Source organism: Triticum aestivum, chromosome 2B (genome assembly GCF_018294505.1).
Source record: "Triticum aestivum cultivar Chinese Spring chromosome 2B, IWGSC CS RefSeq v2.1, whole genome shotgun sequence".
In the NCBI taxonomy this organism is placed as follows: Eukaryota; Viridiplantae; Streptophyta; class Magnoliopsida; order Poales; family Poaceae; genus Triticum; species Triticum aestivum.
In genome coordinates, this window is record NC_057798.1 from 114543178 (window position 1) to 114560493 (window position 17316).

Here is a 17316-nt window from a genome sequence, read left to right on the forward strand (position 1 = left end):
GAAACATTTTTAACTTTTGAACAATTTTAGAAATGTGCGAACATTTTTTAAACCTCACAAATTCTTGTTGTGTTACAGTGGGCGGGCCCAAATTCTAGTCCGTGAGAGTAGCTGGAATCCCGGCCGAGATTGTAGTCTTTTCAGTGTGCCAAACATGTCTAGGGTCCAAAATAGACCGGGATTACAAGTTTAGAGTGCCAATTTTCTGGATTCAAAGTTCAGGGTTTGATTTAGCTTTCGATTACAACTTCAAGGTTTATTTTGGACTTTTTCCTTTTTATTGACGAACAAATCCTGTTCCATTGCATCCCTTTAGAGCTCCTGCGTACCAGCAGCCACCTGTTAGTGTTGGGGAACGTAGCAGAAATTCAAAATTTTCTACGCATCACCAAGATCAATCTATGGAGAGACTAGCAACGAGAGAGAGAGAGAGAGAGAGAGAGAGAGAGGGAGTGCATCTTCATACCCTTGAAGATCGCTAAGCGGAAGCGTTACAAGAACGCGGTCGGTGGAGTCGTTCACGAAGCGATTCAGATCGCGGCCGAATCTGATCTAAGCACCAAACAATGGTGCCTCCGTGTTCAACACACGTACAGCCCGGGGACGTCTCCTCCTTCTTGATCCAGCAAGGGGAGAGGAGAAGTTGAGGGAGAACTCCGACAGCATGACGGCATGGTGGTGATGGAGCTCGTGGTTCTCCGGCAGGGCTTCGCCAGGCACTACGGAGGAGGAGGAGGTGTTGGAGGAGGGAGAGGGCTGCGCCAGGGGAAGGGTGCGGCTGCCTTCTGTCTCCCTCACTATATATAGGGGGAAGGGAGGAGGGGGAGGCACCCTAGGGTTTCCTAGGGGAGGGGCGGCGGCCACAGGGGAAACCCTAGATGGGTTTGGGCGCCCCCACCCCTAGGAAACTTGCCCCCCAAGCTGGGAGGGGCGGCTGCCCTAGGGGTGGCGCCCCCACCTCTCCTGGTTACGTGAGATGGGGTGGGAGGGGCGCTCAGCCCCTTAGTGGGCTGATGTGCCCTCTCCCCTTGGCCCATAAGGCCCCCAACACTTGTCGGGGCCTCCGAAACCCCTTTTGGACACGCTGGTCATCACCTGGTACCCCCGAAACAATTCCGGACTCCAATACCCTTCGTCCAATATACCGATCTTCACCTCCGGACCATTCCGGAGCTCCTTGTCATGTCCGGGATCTCATTCGGGACTCCGAACAACTTTAGCTAACCACATACTATTTCCCATAACAACTCTAGCGTCACCGAAACTTAAGTGTGTAGACCCAACGGGTTCGGGAACCATGCAGACATGACCGAGACGTTCTCCGGTCAATAACCAACAGCGGGATCTGGATACCCATGTTGCCTTCCACATGTTCCACGATGATCTCATCGGATGAACCACGATGTCAAGGATTCAAGCAATCCCGTATGCAATCCCCTTTGTCAATCGGTATGTTACTTGCCCAAGATTCAATCGTCGGTATCGCAATACCTTGTTCAATCTCGTTACCGGCAAGTCACTTTACTCGTTCCGTAATGCATGATCCCGTGACTAACTACTTAGTCACATTGAGCTCATTATGATGATGCATTACCGAGTGGGTCCAGAGATACCTCTCCGTCATACGGAGTGACAAATCCCAGTCTCGATTCGTGCCAACCCAACAAACACTTTCGGAGATACCTGTAGTGCACTTTTATAGCCACCCAGTTACGTTGTGACGTTTGGTACACCCAAAGTACTCCTACGGTATCAGGGAGTTGCACAATCTCATGGTCTAAGGAAATGATACTTGACATTAGAAAAGCTTTAGCAAACGAACTACACGATTTTGTGCTATGCTTAGGATTGGGTCTTGTCCATTACATCATTCTCCTAATGATGTGACCCCGTTATCAATGACATCCAATGTCCATGGTCAGGAAACCATGACCATCTGTTGATCAACGAGCTAGTCAAATAGAGGCTCACTAGGGACATGTTGTGGTCTATGTATTCACACATGTATTGCAGTTTCCGGTCAATACAATTATAGCTTGAATAATAGACAATTATCATGAACAAGGAAATACAATAATGACCATTTTATTATTGCCTCTAGGGCATATTTCCAACAGTTAGCCCACTTTTTTTAGGGGCGAAGGACACTTTCTCTACTCTTATAAAAAACAGAGTTGGTGATGATGGTGTGTCTGCCATCCTGCAATCACTACAAGAAATATGTTAACTTATGACTTTCTGTCAGTGACCCTGGAAGAATTGGTCATAGATTTATGACCATTTGAGACCAATTGGTCAAAAGCTGTTCGAGGGGCTCCAAACCCTAAACCATTGCGACCATTTTGGTCAGAAAGGTCATAATTTCCTTACATGAAATGGTCATAAAGCTAACAATGCTAGTTCGCTGCCTTATTTCTAGTTGTTAACGACCAATATAGATGGTCATAGCCTTGTAAATTGTGGTGGGTTGCTATGACTAGGCGCCACCTCATCAGTTTTGCCTATGTGTCATGTCCATGTGGTAGTTTTTGCCCTAGGTTGTGAAGCAACCTATATTTCTGTCATTCCCAAAATTCCCAAAAAAATCTCATAAATTCTTTGGGTCATATCTTCGTCAAATATGTAAAAACCTTCCTTGCCTAGTTCAAAAATAATTCAAAAATATTCATTTTCCTATTCTGTTCAGAGTAATAGTTTGTGAAGGAAGTACCACTTTGGCATGTCCAAATAGTATCCATTTTCTACAATGCTTTCCTATGCCCAAATAACCATCGTCCACCAAATGCCAGCTCAATCCATTCATTATTTTGAGCCGAGCTTCAACATTCGTATTTATGTCCAGTGTGGTGGTTTGCAAAGCAAGTACCACCTAGGCTCCTCCTTTTGAGCTGAAAATTTGTGAAAACGGTCTTCTTAGTAACTGATCATCCTCAGCCAAAACTCACGCCATTAGCCATGCACATTTCCCGTACCGCTAATCAAACACTTGGCTGCTAATTCATGTTTGAGCATCGATTGGTCTCCTCGTGAGAATCTTATATTGTAATTTTCTTCCTAGCACCAACCTGGGGAGTGCCCAACCCACTAGACATGCCTAGGCCGCCCAGAACACATGGCAACGCCACGGTCACGCGGTGACCACGCGGCGGGCATGCGAGTTTACGCGCTCTAGAGTTGGGGCCCTCGGCCACCGCCCAAACCTCGACGTATCGCCACCAAACCATGTATTTATGATTAAATAGGTCCTTATATAACTAGAAATGATTTTTGGAAAAAATAAATAGCAAACTATGATGCAGCTGCAGTTCAAATTTGACCCGCTTCCAACTGAATTGGCAGAAATTTATCTTTTTCACGAGAGGTGTGTCAAAAAACTTTACACTAGACCATTTTGTCAATTGTGCATTAAATATGACCTAGTATTTTATAAAAATGATTTGGTCCAATTTTGCAACAATTATTTGGTAGTTCCTTCACAAAAAAACCTCCTTTCGGGCACTCAAAAAATGGAAAATGGTTTTTTCGTCCAACGAAAATGAAAACTTCCTTAGGCAACATTGTTTGCTATTCCAATATGCACCCTTGTGCACAATATGAGATCATTTGAACAAACTATGCCATGAATGTGGCCATAAGATTGATCATTTGGCTTGAAAGCCATGAATCTTCACACTTGATAGCTCATTTCTGAGAACACTTTTTTAAAATAATTACCGTATTACAAGTTTATTATTTTTCCTGGAAACTTGGTCACATATAATGACACAATGCGAAGGTTTTCCAATTTTTTGATTTTTTTTAATTTTTTATGCTCGTTTGAAAATGCGGTCAAAACGGCGGGCTTGACCGTTCCTAGCTAGTGGTTGAATCTTGGAATTTTTTTGGTGTTTCTATGATTAAATAGATACTTATGTACCTAGAAATGATTTTTGAAAAAAATAAAGAGCAAACTATGAGGCAGCTGCAGTTCAAATTTGACCCGTTTCCACTTGAATCGACGACAATTTGTCTTTTTCATCAGAGGTGGATCAAAACTTTTTTCACCCAACCATTTTTGTCAATTATGCATTAAATATGGCCTAGTATTTTAGAAAAATGTTTTGGTCCAATTTGGCAACACATATTTGGGAGGTCCTTCACAAAAAAACCTCCTGTTGGGCACTCGAAAAATGGAAAATGGTTTTTTCGTCCAAAGAAAATGAAAACTCCCTTAGGCAACATTGTTTGCCATTCCAATATGCACCCTTGTGCACAATATGAGATCATTTGAACAAACTATGCCATGGATGTGGCCATAAGATTGATCATTTGGCTTGAAAGCCATTGATCTCCACAGGTGATAGCTCGTTTCTGAGAACACTTTTTTAAAATAATTGCCGTATTACAAGTTTGTTATTTTTCCTGGGAACTTGGCCACATATAATGACACAATGCGAAGGTTTCCCAATTTTTTGAATTTTTTTTGAATTTTTTATGCCCGTTTCAAAACGCGGTCAAAACGGCGGGAATGACCGTTCCTAGCTAGTGGTTGAATCTTGGATTTTTTTGGTGTTTCTATGATTAAATAGATACTTATGTACCTAGAAATGATTTTTTTTAAAATAAAGAGGAAACTACGAGGTAGTTGCAGTTCAAATTTGACCCGCTTCCTACTGAATCGACGAAATTTGTCTTTTTCACGAGAGGTGGATAAAAGCTTTTGACACCCAACCATTTGGTCAATTGTGCATTAAATATGGCCTAATATTTTAGAAAAATGATTTGGTCCAATTTTGCAACAATTATTTGGTAGTTCCTTCACAAAAAAACCCCTTTTGAGCACTCAAAAAATGATTAAAAATAGCTAGAAATATGAAAAATGCATACAAATTGGTCCTAATCCATAAAATGTGGTCTAACTCTAATGAAAATTTGTGGGGTGTCCTTTTGCAAAATATTTTTGATAGCTACTTCATAAAATCTCTCTATTTTTAGTACTTAAACTATTCTACATCACTGATTTTCTGAACCAATCATAACTCTGTCCACGGATCGATGACATGGCGTCCATCCATCCATCCATCCATCTCTCCATCCCACATCCATCCATCCATCTATCTACAGAAAAGAAAAAAAGAAAAGAAAAAGAGATACCCACCACCCGCAGCCCAAACCCTAGCTCAGATCGACCCCTCCCCCCATCGCCCCCTTCCTCCCTCGTCCCCATCTCCTCGCCGCCGCCCCCTTCCCGATCTAGATTCCTCCTCCGCCGCCCCTCCCGTCCACCACCTAGTCGCCCCCTCAGCAGATCAAGCGAGCCGCCCAATCTCACCGGCCTCCTCCTTCTCTTCTGGTCAGATCCGACGGGCACATCTTCCTGCAGCCACGAGCGACCACCCCGGCCTCCACTCCACCATCGGCATCCTTTCCCCTCCCTCTCCATAGATCCTTTTGAGCAGCCACCTCGAGGGTGTCGCCGCCACCAGCGGGAGGGGGAGGGCGCCGCCACCAGCGGGAGGGGGAGGGCGCTGCCATCAGCCGCGGCGGAGAGGTGGAGCCCCGGCAACCCCGACGGGTTCACCGTCCCCAGGAGCCACTTCACCCCGCGCCTGAGCACCAGCTGCTGCTCCTATCGCGTCACCGCGCGGGTGAGCAGCGGCGGATTCCCCGTACGTGAGGGCGAAGCAGGCGCAGGTAACACGACCGACCACCACTGCTACCATCAGGCGCGATCCCTTTCGCTTATCTGCTGAGGATGGATGGATGGATGGATGCAGGTTCGTGTGGGATGAGGGAAAGTACCCCGTCAACGCCCCGCTCAAGGAGACCGTCGCCAGCATCCAGTCCCAAGTCGCCAAGATCGAGGATGACATGAAGGTAACTAACTCTGCTTCTCTCTCTATTCATTAGCCCACTTCTTCTTCATACTGACCAAATCACGCATGGATGCCAGTGAGATTTTGGAACATTGGCAGCAACTTAACACTGCATTAGCTAGGCTAGTTGGGTACTGTATTTTGGACAGTGTTGATCTTGCCTGCCAAGTGCAGTCTTAGTTTTATACATACCTTCATTTTATTTTGTGCTCATAGATGCAAATAAGTGTTTTGGTTGGATGTTACATTTACAGAAGGACTGAATATGCCCTTTTGTCTAGTACACCCAACACCACCTGAGGATCAAATTCACTGTTAGAAAGTTAGAAATTGATATTACAGGTTCCTTATAGTGCAAACCAAAACAGCTACTCCAACAACCATCAAATGAAACCATGTTTTTTAAAATTAAAGGGTCTGATTGATATTGGTCCTTCTTTTGACAGATATAATATGTATACTCTATTCTCTTACAACTAATAACATTTTTAAACTTCTTTTGGTCGTGCTTTCGCTTTCACTACAGACCAGATCAGTGGTGAACGAAAGAAACAAGTGCACAACTAGTATCAGTGGGCTTGTATTTTTCTTGTGTAGCTGCTCTGCACTTGTTGTACAGCAAGTTGATCACTATCTACCCTGCTGGGAATTTTCACTTTATATAAAATTTTGAGAGGCAAATGCTGGCTAGGAACTCAACTCTGCTTCTTGTTGTTGGAGTTTCAGGCTTGTTGCATAGTTCGTAGCTTCAAGTGTACTCTGGCTTCTAGCCACAGTGCACTACAAATTATTATAGAATTAAAAAGTGTACACAACATTGCACCTTACACATTCTTCTCTTGTGAAATCAAATGCCATTACTGGGCATTCTTTTATCAACTTGCTGTACATTTGCTCTGCTTTAGGCTACTGTATAACTTGTGCCTTTTAACTTGATGTACATAGCATGCAATTTTTTACTGTATCACATTCACACATGATACTCTTAATATAGAGTTGTTTTCCGAGCTAGTTCTGTTTACTCTTAATATAGGTCTATTTGTCACCAATACTTGCCTGCTATGCTATAGTAGACCTTGTTCATATTTATTAGCTAAGTTTGCTTGTCCTTGGTATCTATATGCATGCCATTTGTGTTTCAGGCTTTCTCTAAAATGAAATAATAGGCCTATTAGTCACCAATACTTGAGTTAATCTAACTCCTTACCTACTATGCTATAGTAGGCCTTGTTCATATTTATTAGCGAAGTTTGCTTGTCCACAGTGATCCATATACATGCCATTTGTGTTTAACGTTCTCTGAAATGAAATAATAAGATTCACACTCCATGGACCAGGACGACCACCGAGACCTCCATGGCGATGATGAAGCCTGCACATGGTCGAGCTCGATGGAACAACAGTGCCTCAGTGTGGTGCAGCCGAGTTGGGCCACTCCGGTGCATCAGGAACTCTGCATGCTGCTGTCCTTTGTCTCATCATCTTAACTTCTGTTGTCCTTTGTCTCATCATCTTAACTACTACAGTAGTAGGAGTATTTTATATGCTGTTCATTTCTTGGCCGCCCAGCATGTTTGCTAATCATCCATCTGCCTCATGTTATATGATCCCTACCTAGTAACTTCATTGTATGCAGACTTGTGGTGTTGGTTCAATTTAGTCAAATTAATATATATACTGCTATGCCACAACTACTACTACTGTCTGCATTTAATCCTGATTAGTAGCTTCATCCATAAGTGGCAAACAAAAAAATGTTGATTTTCATCTTATCTCTGTGACAACCAATGGAGTAGAATTGCAGCATGCATGTCAAAGCTGGGTTCAATTCTTGGGCAATATATGGTAGTTTCCACTCTTCACGCCCAAGATTAGTATGCTGCAGCTCTCCCTCCTCACTCCATACATCCAGGTACTAGTTACCCAACGAGCAGCCCTGCACCTCGCTGGATCTCACCCAAACCCCGCTCATCTTGCTGCTTGTGGCAGGGAATACTCTCTGTTGAGTATTTTGAGGAATGAATATCTGTTAAATATGGAGTTAGGATCATCTAATAAAATTTCTACTATATATAATATATATGCATGAAACTGAGATTGCTAGCATCATTTACACAAGATACACCCTTTGAATTGAATTGATTGGTTCAGTTTCGTATATTCTTCACCCAGCCTTCTATCATGCTTATAACTAGTGCTCTGCTCATGTTGTTAGACAGGATTTTCACTTCCTGCCATCCCAACCTTCTATCATGCTTACAAGATTTTTCTTTGCACGGCAGTAGCACCAGTACCTTGCTGCTGTTGGGAACGGAAGGGAGATGTTCCATGCATTGAATCTGGGGAGAAAATCACCTTCGGCATGTACACCATCACCTTGGGCATGCTTGTGCCGCTGCTGCTCGGCCTCAACATGTCCTGGAGTGCCATTAGCGCCGCCCTCATGCTCATCTTCCTCGACTTCAAGGACGCTTGCCCCTGCCTCGAGAAGGTAATTGTGTGTCCATCCCTCTGCAGTTAACTAAGTTGTGCCCCATTGATGTCCTACTAATGTTAATTGTTACTACCATGGTGTTGATGCTGTTCAGAATATGATATGTGCCTTAATTCTAAGTTCTGGTCTCTCTTAAGAGACATTTCTAGCTTTTCTGACTCAAAGTTGTTAACTTGGTACTGCATGAGTTTTACTACTGCTAACACAGAGAGTATTTACTACTGCTAACACAGAGACTTTGTATGCATGCTACCTGATGAGTGCTTTCTTTGTAATATTTCACCTTCGTATGCATAGGTTTATTCGGTTTGAATTCTGCATGACATGAAATAGATATTTACAGTGTTTTTCTCAACTTGTTTTCACTGTCACTTGATATATACTTGCTTGTACTTGAAGCTGTGGGTTAATGTTGGTGGTTTTGTTCTACTTGGATGCATTGGTACCCATCATCGAGCGAACGGATGCAACAGCGGCAAGAAGCTCATGGCTGTGTGCATCTAAAGCACACCATGGACACCATCCACTTCCTCATAAATGCTAACTCAATCCAGATCATCGTCGACACTATCATCCACAGGTATCTTCCTTGGCTCCCTTTATTCTCTCCTGCCTTTGTGAAGTTTAGTATGCGTGTGCTGACGAGTATTGTTAGATCTTACCAGTTGAATGTATGGTCGTGATAGTAGAATGGTATTTTGTTTTAGGCGCAATGTGTTGTAGTGCAGTTTTTTTGCACAACCTGCATATGTGCCATGCATATTCATATTGTTTCTCTGTTTCTTATATGAACTACTATCTCATTTTAACTAGCTCGACAACAAAAAGCATGGTACTAGCTGAATGTTGAATGGTCTGTTCTTGAATGGTCTGTTCATAATATATTTGCCCCAGTTTTTCTCATTCTTTTCTGATTCATGTAACAGGATGACAGAGGAAGCCATGTTGTTTGTTTTGTTTGGTCTCAGCCCTGACTATCGCCGTCGAGCGAGTCCGGCGTGTTGTTCATCTAACTATGGTTCCAGCCCTGACTACCGAAGTTTTTGTCCTGTTGAAGTTGCATAGAAATATGAGAGAGTTCAGCGAGTCCAGGAGCTTGTGAAGTAGTACTATATTACACTTGTAGAACTTGTAAAGTATTGTATTATACATGGCCCTTTGTACTGGCACGGATAGAGCTTGTAAAGTATTGTATTATGTGATCTGGTTGCTCTTGTTTAAGTATTATGTGTGTTTTTTGTCTCTGCGAATCTGAATACTGCTTGAAATATGAAGAATATGAGTCTGATAGATGGGACCCACTTACCTGACAAATTGAAACCTGTTACCAGAACCTGACAACTGGGACCCATCTGACTAGTGGACCCATTTAATAAAAAAGAAATGAAATTGTTTAGCCAAAATGGTCGCGGCCCAACAATAAAAAAGGCTGCCATATTGGGCTTGGCCCATGATCCTGACCAAAAATTGATGAAAAAAAACACAAATAGGCTGAATTGTTGGGCTCCGCCCATGTAGAAAATCGAATTGGACCAGGCTGAATCTTGTGCCACATCAGCTTGCCATGCTAGATGCCTACGTGGCCTGGGGGAGGTTGCTAGTGACCAAAACGCCACAGTAGGAATATTTTGATCGTAAACGTCTTTGACCATTCCAGAAGAAAGGTCGCTATAGTCAGTTTACGATGCCCAGCTTTTGACCTTCTGTTTTTGGTCACAAAAAGGTCATAAATGGAAATTTGTGACCTTTCAGTGACCAATAGTGGTGGTCATAAGTTGACATATTTCTTGTAGTGAATAAAGGTCGTCCGATTTATATCCGACGGATAGAAAGGAAACTATAGCAATTTTGCAAAAAGATACCCACACCCCTCTCCACATTTGCAAATAAGGCCTCCCCTCGTTCATCTTTTTCTCCAACAAGATAAAATACTCATACAAATGCATCTTGATGTTCCGTGCAATACATGGGCATCTTGCTAGTTTTGATTAATTGGGACACACCTGCTAGCCCACCTGGATCAATCCCAGTCTCCTGGCTCACAGCCCAGACCATAGATGGGCCCTTGGGCCAGCGCTGCTGCTGCAATCGAGTGGGCCTCCACGCCATGGACCATCAGGCGCCCATCCAACACGTACACGCGCAGCTTGACACTCGTTCGACCGATCCATGTGATCGATCGCCGCACGTCACGACAATTCCGCTGATTGCTGCCACCTCGGGCTTTAGTGCCCTACTGGACCATGCGCTACCGCCAGGTCCTTGGCCACCGTATGCCGAGCGCTCCACATGAAATCAATCTGAGTCGCCGCCGCCTGTTTTGCTGCATGTATCCGATCTTGCCGAGACGCCTCCTGGTGCTGCTCTCGCCTCCCGATTGCCTTGCTCTGCCGCTGTTCGATCGACGCCTTTTCCTGTTGCTTCAATCAGACCGCTCAACCGTAATCAGCTTTCGGTACAGCCACGGGGCGACCATGTCGATGAACACCGCGACATCCTCTAGATCAACAATCCACAGCCTTCTCGTAACCTTGCTCATGATACCACTTGTTAGAATAAATCCGAGGCGTTCGCCGATCTACCGAGGACCAAGCAATCACACAAGCACGACACAGAGAATTGTTAACGAGGTTCACTGATATGGATACATCCCTGGGGCCTGACTACGGGCGCTCCTCCCTGTGAAACCGCTACAATACCGCACCCTGGCTGCCCGGGCGCCGGCACACGCCGCCGATTCCCTCGCGTGTTTGTGCTATTATATTGGCATAGATTACATCGTCTGTCTACCTTCGATATACTCCCTCCGTTCCTAAATATTTGTTTTTCTAAATTTCAACAACTAACTACACACGGAGCACAATGAGTGAACCTACACTCTAAAATATATCTATATACATCCGTATGTGGTATTCCATTTGAAATCTCTAAAAAGACAAATATTTATGAATGGAGGGAGAATATCCGAAGCCTAGGATACAAGTGTCCTATTAGGACACAACTCCTATCCTGTCTACACACAGTTCAAAACCAAGTCCAACTGTAACCTACCTTGTACAATAATATTTGACACAAATCTAACACATATGAGCGCGAGCGCCCGTATGGAAGGCCGTCCTTTGGTCTGCTCTCCCGATCCTTTTCCGGTTTCCTTTCGATTTTCTTCGCACAGGCCCAATACCAGCTTGGGAGGCCGCATCGACGTGACAGAGACGAAAATGGATGACTGGTCTTATTCATTCAGTTAGACCAGTGCCGTCAAGAAGAAACCGTGCTCGCTAGAAGAGTCGCAAATGAAAGCGCCAAACTTCTTCTCACATGCCCAATACCAGCTTGGGAGGCCGCATTGACCTGACAGAGACGAAAACGGATGACTGGTCGTATACATTTGTTAGAGAATAAAGAGAAATATACAACAAATGTATCAAAGCTATCAAAAGAATATTTTTCGTGGCCTTAAAATCTCATGCATGGATTCTTATAAATTTAAAGTTCCTATTCTTCAAAATCATTAAAATACGTAGAAGCATTCCATCGATTTTTGCATTTTTTCTATAGTTTCTTTCATCAAAAGGTCTTCGTTAGCACCTCCAAAAACAACAATGGCATGAAATCACTAATTAAGGAGCACTCTTTGCAAATGTCACTTCCACCTCCCCAGGTTGCAAGTGTCATTTGTTGCAACATGGGAGTTTTCTTTTTTTTCGTAGATCCATTTATTCAAAACGTTTCATCTCTTAAAACCGTACGTCTAAATCTCAGACCGTTTTCACTGTTAGATTCCACCACGTCGAGATCGCCAAAACTAGATTACATGTTGATAGGTTTTGACGAACTTTTTTTTCACGAAAAAACCTGGATGAAAACACCGAACTGGAAGCACGTTTTTTTTCTTTTCCGAAAGAGGCATGGTTTTATAAAAGACCAAATTTTGTTGTAAATTTTTCTGCAACAAGACCCGTGTTATAGAAATTTCATATAACTAACGTCTGGCTGATCGATCCGTCAGATCCGACGGCTCTTAGGACGACTGATCTTTTAAAAGATCCGCCGGCTGCGTAGCAGTGCTTGCCGGTTTGCTCGCTTTTTTTTCCCGGGTTTGCTAGCTGTCCATAAGTGTAGCGAAGGAATAAATGTCAGCTGCAGCCTGCACATGGGCCCATGTGCGTCGTCCGACGCGGTCGAACCAGGCCAGGTAGCGGGGCGACAACCGTCGCGTCGGACCCGGCACAGAGGAGACGAGAACCCAAGCAGACCGACCGACCGACCCCCGCACCCCACCGGCAGTAGCACGCGCCACCGTCCCTCCCCACCATCCCCGATCCACCCCGCGGCGATCGATGGCGCTCCCGTCGGGCGGCGGCTCCACGGCGCGTCTGCTCACCGTGCCGGCGCTGCTCCTCCTGCTCTCCTGCGCCGCGCTCCTCGTCTTCCTCCTCCTCCCGTCCCCCTCCGCCTCCTCCGGGGCCCACCTCTGCGCCTGCTCCGACCCCGTCACCACCCACACCACCACCAGCGTCACCACCACCACCACCACCGCCGCCCCGGCCCCCATCGCCACCTCCCCCGACGACGTCGCCTGGCTCAAGGCGCAGCTCGCCTCCAACTCCCTCGCCCTCCTCGCCTCCGCCGACGCCTGGCACGAGCTCCGCAAGGGCATCAACCCCCGCACCCGCGAGCGCCAGCTCTTCGACCTCAACAGGTAATAATAATACTGTACCCGCAATTATCCAAACCACGCCATCTTAGATTTCCATGCTTCCCCTTACCGTAAAGTAGGATTAGATTTACCAGGTTCTGCTGCGATCGAGTTACCAGTAATCCCCTAGTACATTACTAGTCCTAGGGATTCAGAAAGTGAAATTGGCATCTCAATGTTGTCCCTCGCTACACTGCAGGCACCATGGGATCTCTCATTATCCGGAAGAAGAGGCGACCAACCACACTGCGCTGCCTTGCCCCGGGGAGCTCCTCGTCGAGGAGCACCACAGTAACTATGGCGAGCCATGGGCCGGTGGCCGGGATGTGTTTGAGTTCCTGGCCAACGCCTCCGCCCTCGCGCCCAGAGATCAGGTCCTTGAAATTGGGTGCGGGACGCTCCGTGTCGGTCTGCATTTCATCCGGTTCCTCGATGCTGGGAGATTCCATTGCCTGGAGCAGGATGAGCTGTCCCTCATGGCTGCGCTTCGGTACGAACTGCCGTCGCAGGGGCTGTTGTACAAGCGACCGATGATTGTGAGAGGGGGGGATATGGATTTCAGCAAGTTTGGGGATACTGTTATGTATGACCTTATTTATGCTAGCGCCGCGTTCCTCCACATTCATGATGATCTTGTTTGGACTGGCCTTGAGAGGCTTGCAGGAAAGCTGAGGCCACAGACAGGCAGGATTTTTGTGTCACATAACATTAAGTTTTGCTCAAGAAAGGGTGGTGATGTGTGCACACGTATGCTTACGGATTTGGGTCTGGAATATGTTGGGAAGCGCACTCATGACAGCTTGTTGTTTAACCATTACGAGATATGGTTTGAATTTCGGAGGCCAAAAATTTAGATCTTAATGGCGCAGGAAGATAGACAAGTTGGTTTCTGTTTTGCAATTTTGGATGTGTGAAGCAAAAAAGCATGCCATGCTCTGCACGGTAATGAGTTTTGGCTTTGGACTGAAACCAGTGTTCGGCCGGCTCTGAGTTGAAGCATGTGAACAAAGTTCATGGTGGGAAGGTACCATTGTGCTGAAGTCCCATTACATTTTGGTGAGTTGTTGTTGAAGTCTTTAGCTTTAGTTACCACCAATATCAGTGTACTGTAATCTTAGTAATGTCTGGAGGATTTTTCCATAGTTGAGGTCAAACTGATATGTTATACATTTTTTAGCCCAACAGCTTCCTACAATGGTCAAGCAGTAATTGTATCACCACACAAGGTTTAGTAAATTGTAACAAGGATAACCCTGTTATCCTGTTTCTGTACTTAATGACAGGCTTATCTGATCAATGTGTTCTGAAATACACTTTGTTATTCTATGGTATCTTGGTAAATAGTTTGATCTGTACATCTTATATTTGTTCTTCATTATCCACCTCCGAACTGACATTTTCATGAATTGGTACTATCTCTTTCTGTGGTCACTGCGAGTGAACATATTTGTTCAGCTGGCTTCCTGCATTGCTTGTCAAAATTAGGATAGTGTCACCTGTCTGCTAATTATCTTTGTTTGCCTGCTTGCCACAAGAACATTCATACATATGCATCTGCAATACATTTTTATTGGTACCTAAGACAACCCATCTTTGTTTTATGATGATGCGAGTGATGCATAATGATCCTTGTGTGACCATCAGTTGCAATTTTGGATGTGTGAAGAAAAAATCAAACCATGCCCTGTACACAAATGAGTTTTGACTTTGGAATGGGATCAATGTTTACTCAGCTCTGAGTTGAAGAATGTGCACAAAGTTGATGACGGGAAGGTACCATTTTGCTGGAGTCCCATTACATTTTTATGACTGGTTGTTGAAGCCTTTAGCTTTTGTTACCACCAAATCGGCTGTACTGTATAATCTTAGTAATGTCTGGAGAAAAAATCGGTGGTTGAGGTCAAACAGATATGCTATACATTTTGTAGCCCAACAGCTTCCTACAACGGTCAAGCGGCAATTACCACGTAAGATCTGTGGCAAGGGTAACTCTGTATTTAGTGAAAGGCCTGCCGATGAGTTCTGAAACACACTTTGTTATGCTATAGTAGGAGTATCTGGTAAATAGTTTGATGCCTATGCATCTATATTTATTATTCATTCATTATCTACCTTGGCAGTGGTACTATCTCTTTTACGTGGGGACTAAAAGTGAACATATCTGATTTTCAGCTTTGCTTCCTGCCTTGTCAAAATTAGGATTGTATCACCTTTCTGTCATTTATATCTGTGCACCTGCTTGCCATAAGAACACTCGTATCTATGCAGTTGCATTACATTTTGTCTTAGTTGTTAGTGCTGGTGACCACTCATCTTCATCAGTACTTCTGATTTGTTTATGATGATGTGGAGCGAAGCCCAATTATTCTTCAATTCTTATTTTTATTGCACATTATTTTTTTAATCAGCATGATCTTATTCTGTATGTTATGATGTTATCCACATCCTGCTTTCCATGTTTTCTCATGTAGAATTTCCTGTGTGATTTCATAAATGGCATGCCAGTCTATAAGTATAATGACAGTGTTTGGTGACTGGTTACAATGTTTTTTCTGTTCTGTTAGCAATGACATATAGTGCCAAAAAGCCTGAGTGAGGCCAAAACTGTTTTATGTACTCCGCAGCAAACATTTAGTCCCAGGGGGCTAGGGGAGTCCATCATTGATTATGAATCATCTCTCTGATTATAAATGCAGAGATCTTTTAGTATCCCGCCACCAGCCACCAAGTTATTGCGAACCTGAAAATGGGTCTCTTGGTTCCAAAAGAATCCACCAAGTTAAGCTGAAGTGTAGTGGCTAAGAGTGGACATATCTGTTCACCTTTCTTCCTTCCTTGCTTGTCAAAATTAGGATATACTCTCTCCGTTCCAAAATATAAGGTGTATTAGTTTTTTCAAAAGTCAATCATGTGCATGTTGGACCAAGTTTTTAGAAAAAAGTATCAATATCCACAGTACCAAATTTGTATCATTAGATCCATCAGGAATAGTATTTTCATATTTTACTTATTTTGTATTGTACATTTTGATATTTTATGAAAACTGTTGCACCTTATATTCTGGAACAGAGGGAGTATCACTTGTCTGCCAGTCATCTTTGTTTCCCTGCTTGCCACAAGACCATTCATACATATGCGGTTGAAATACACTTTTATTTTACGTGGTATCTAAGACAACCCATCTGTCAGTATTTATGATTTTCTATGATGATGTTTAGTGATGCCCAATGATCCTACATTCACCATTAGTTGCAATTTTGTAAGTGTCAAAAAACATCTTATATTTTGATACATAGGAAGTATGTATATGAAGCAAAAAAGCAAGCCATGTTGCCCTGTACATAATGAGTTTTGACTTTGGACTGGGATCAATTTTTTTTCAGCTCTGATTTGTAGAATGTGCACAAAATTCATCACGGGGAGGTACCATTGTGCCGGAGTGCCATTACATTTTGGTGAGTGGTTGCCGAAGTCTTTAGCTTTAGTAACCAGCAATTATTGGCTGTACTGTAATCTTAGTAATGTTTCTTTTCGAGTAGCTGAGTTCAAACTGATATGTTATGCATTTTTTTAGCCCAACAGCTTCCTACAATGGTCTAGCAGCAATTATCACGCAAGGTTTGTGACAATGATAACTCTGTATTTAACGATTTGGCTATCTGATCAATGAGTTTTGAAATACACTTTGTTATGCTGTAGTATCTTGGTGAATAGTTAGATGCCTATGAGCATCGATATTCGTTATCCATTATCCACCTTGGCATTGGTCATATCCTCGGACAGTAATATCTCTTTTTGTGGTGACTGAAGGTGAGCATATCTGATTTTCAGCTTGCTTCCTGCCTTGTCAAAATTAGGATTGTGTGCCTGCTTGCTGCAAGACCAATTCGTTGCATGCGGTTGCATTACATTTTGTCCTAGTGGTTGGTGCCGGTGATCACCCATCTTTATTAGCACTTATTATGTTTTATTGATGGTGATGTGGAGTGCAGCCCAGTCATTGCTCTGTTACCACTAGTGTTGCACATCTATAGCTATTAACCAGCATGATCTTATTCTATATGTCATGATGTTATCTACATCCTGGTATCCATGTTTCCTCGTGCAGAACTTCTGTGCGATTTTTCATACATGCCATGCTGGTCTATGATGTCAGTGTTTTGTATCAAGCGTCGGACACTAAATGTGCATTTGGGCTCGGTTTTATCCATGTCGTTAGCGAAGATTGTAGCGCCAAAAATCCCAAGTTGCTGGAATAAGAGCTGTTT

The 17316-nt window shown here is 43.9% G+C and overlaps 1 protein-coding gene across 6 annotated transcripts; it reads left to right on the forward strand.

Annotated features, from left to right (window-relative positions):
• The first annotated feature begins 12565 nt into the window (after window positions 1-12565).
• On the forward strand, window positions 12566-17102 carry LOC123043800 (uncharacterized). Of its 6 annotated transcripts, none has more exons than XR_006419586.1 (6): window positions 12566-13051; window positions 13248-14104; window positions 14693-14821; window positions 16432-16503; window positions 16623-16666; window positions 16748-17102. XR_006419586.1 is itself a non-coding variant. In XM_044466381.1 (2 exons), exons 1-2 carry the CDS (start codon window positions 12690-12692, stop codon window positions 13900-13902), a joined length of 1017 nt encoding a protein of 338 aa, XP_044322316.1. In that variant the 5' UTR covers window positions 12566-12689; the 3' UTR covers window positions 13903-14374. The 6 variants fall into 6 exon arrangements, 1 of the variants encoding a protein (XP_044322316.1); XR_006419587.1 differs by having other exon boundaries at window positions 16445-16503; XR_006419584.1 differs by having other exon boundaries at window positions 14693-16503.
• Window positions 17103-17316: the final 214 nt, after the last annotated feature.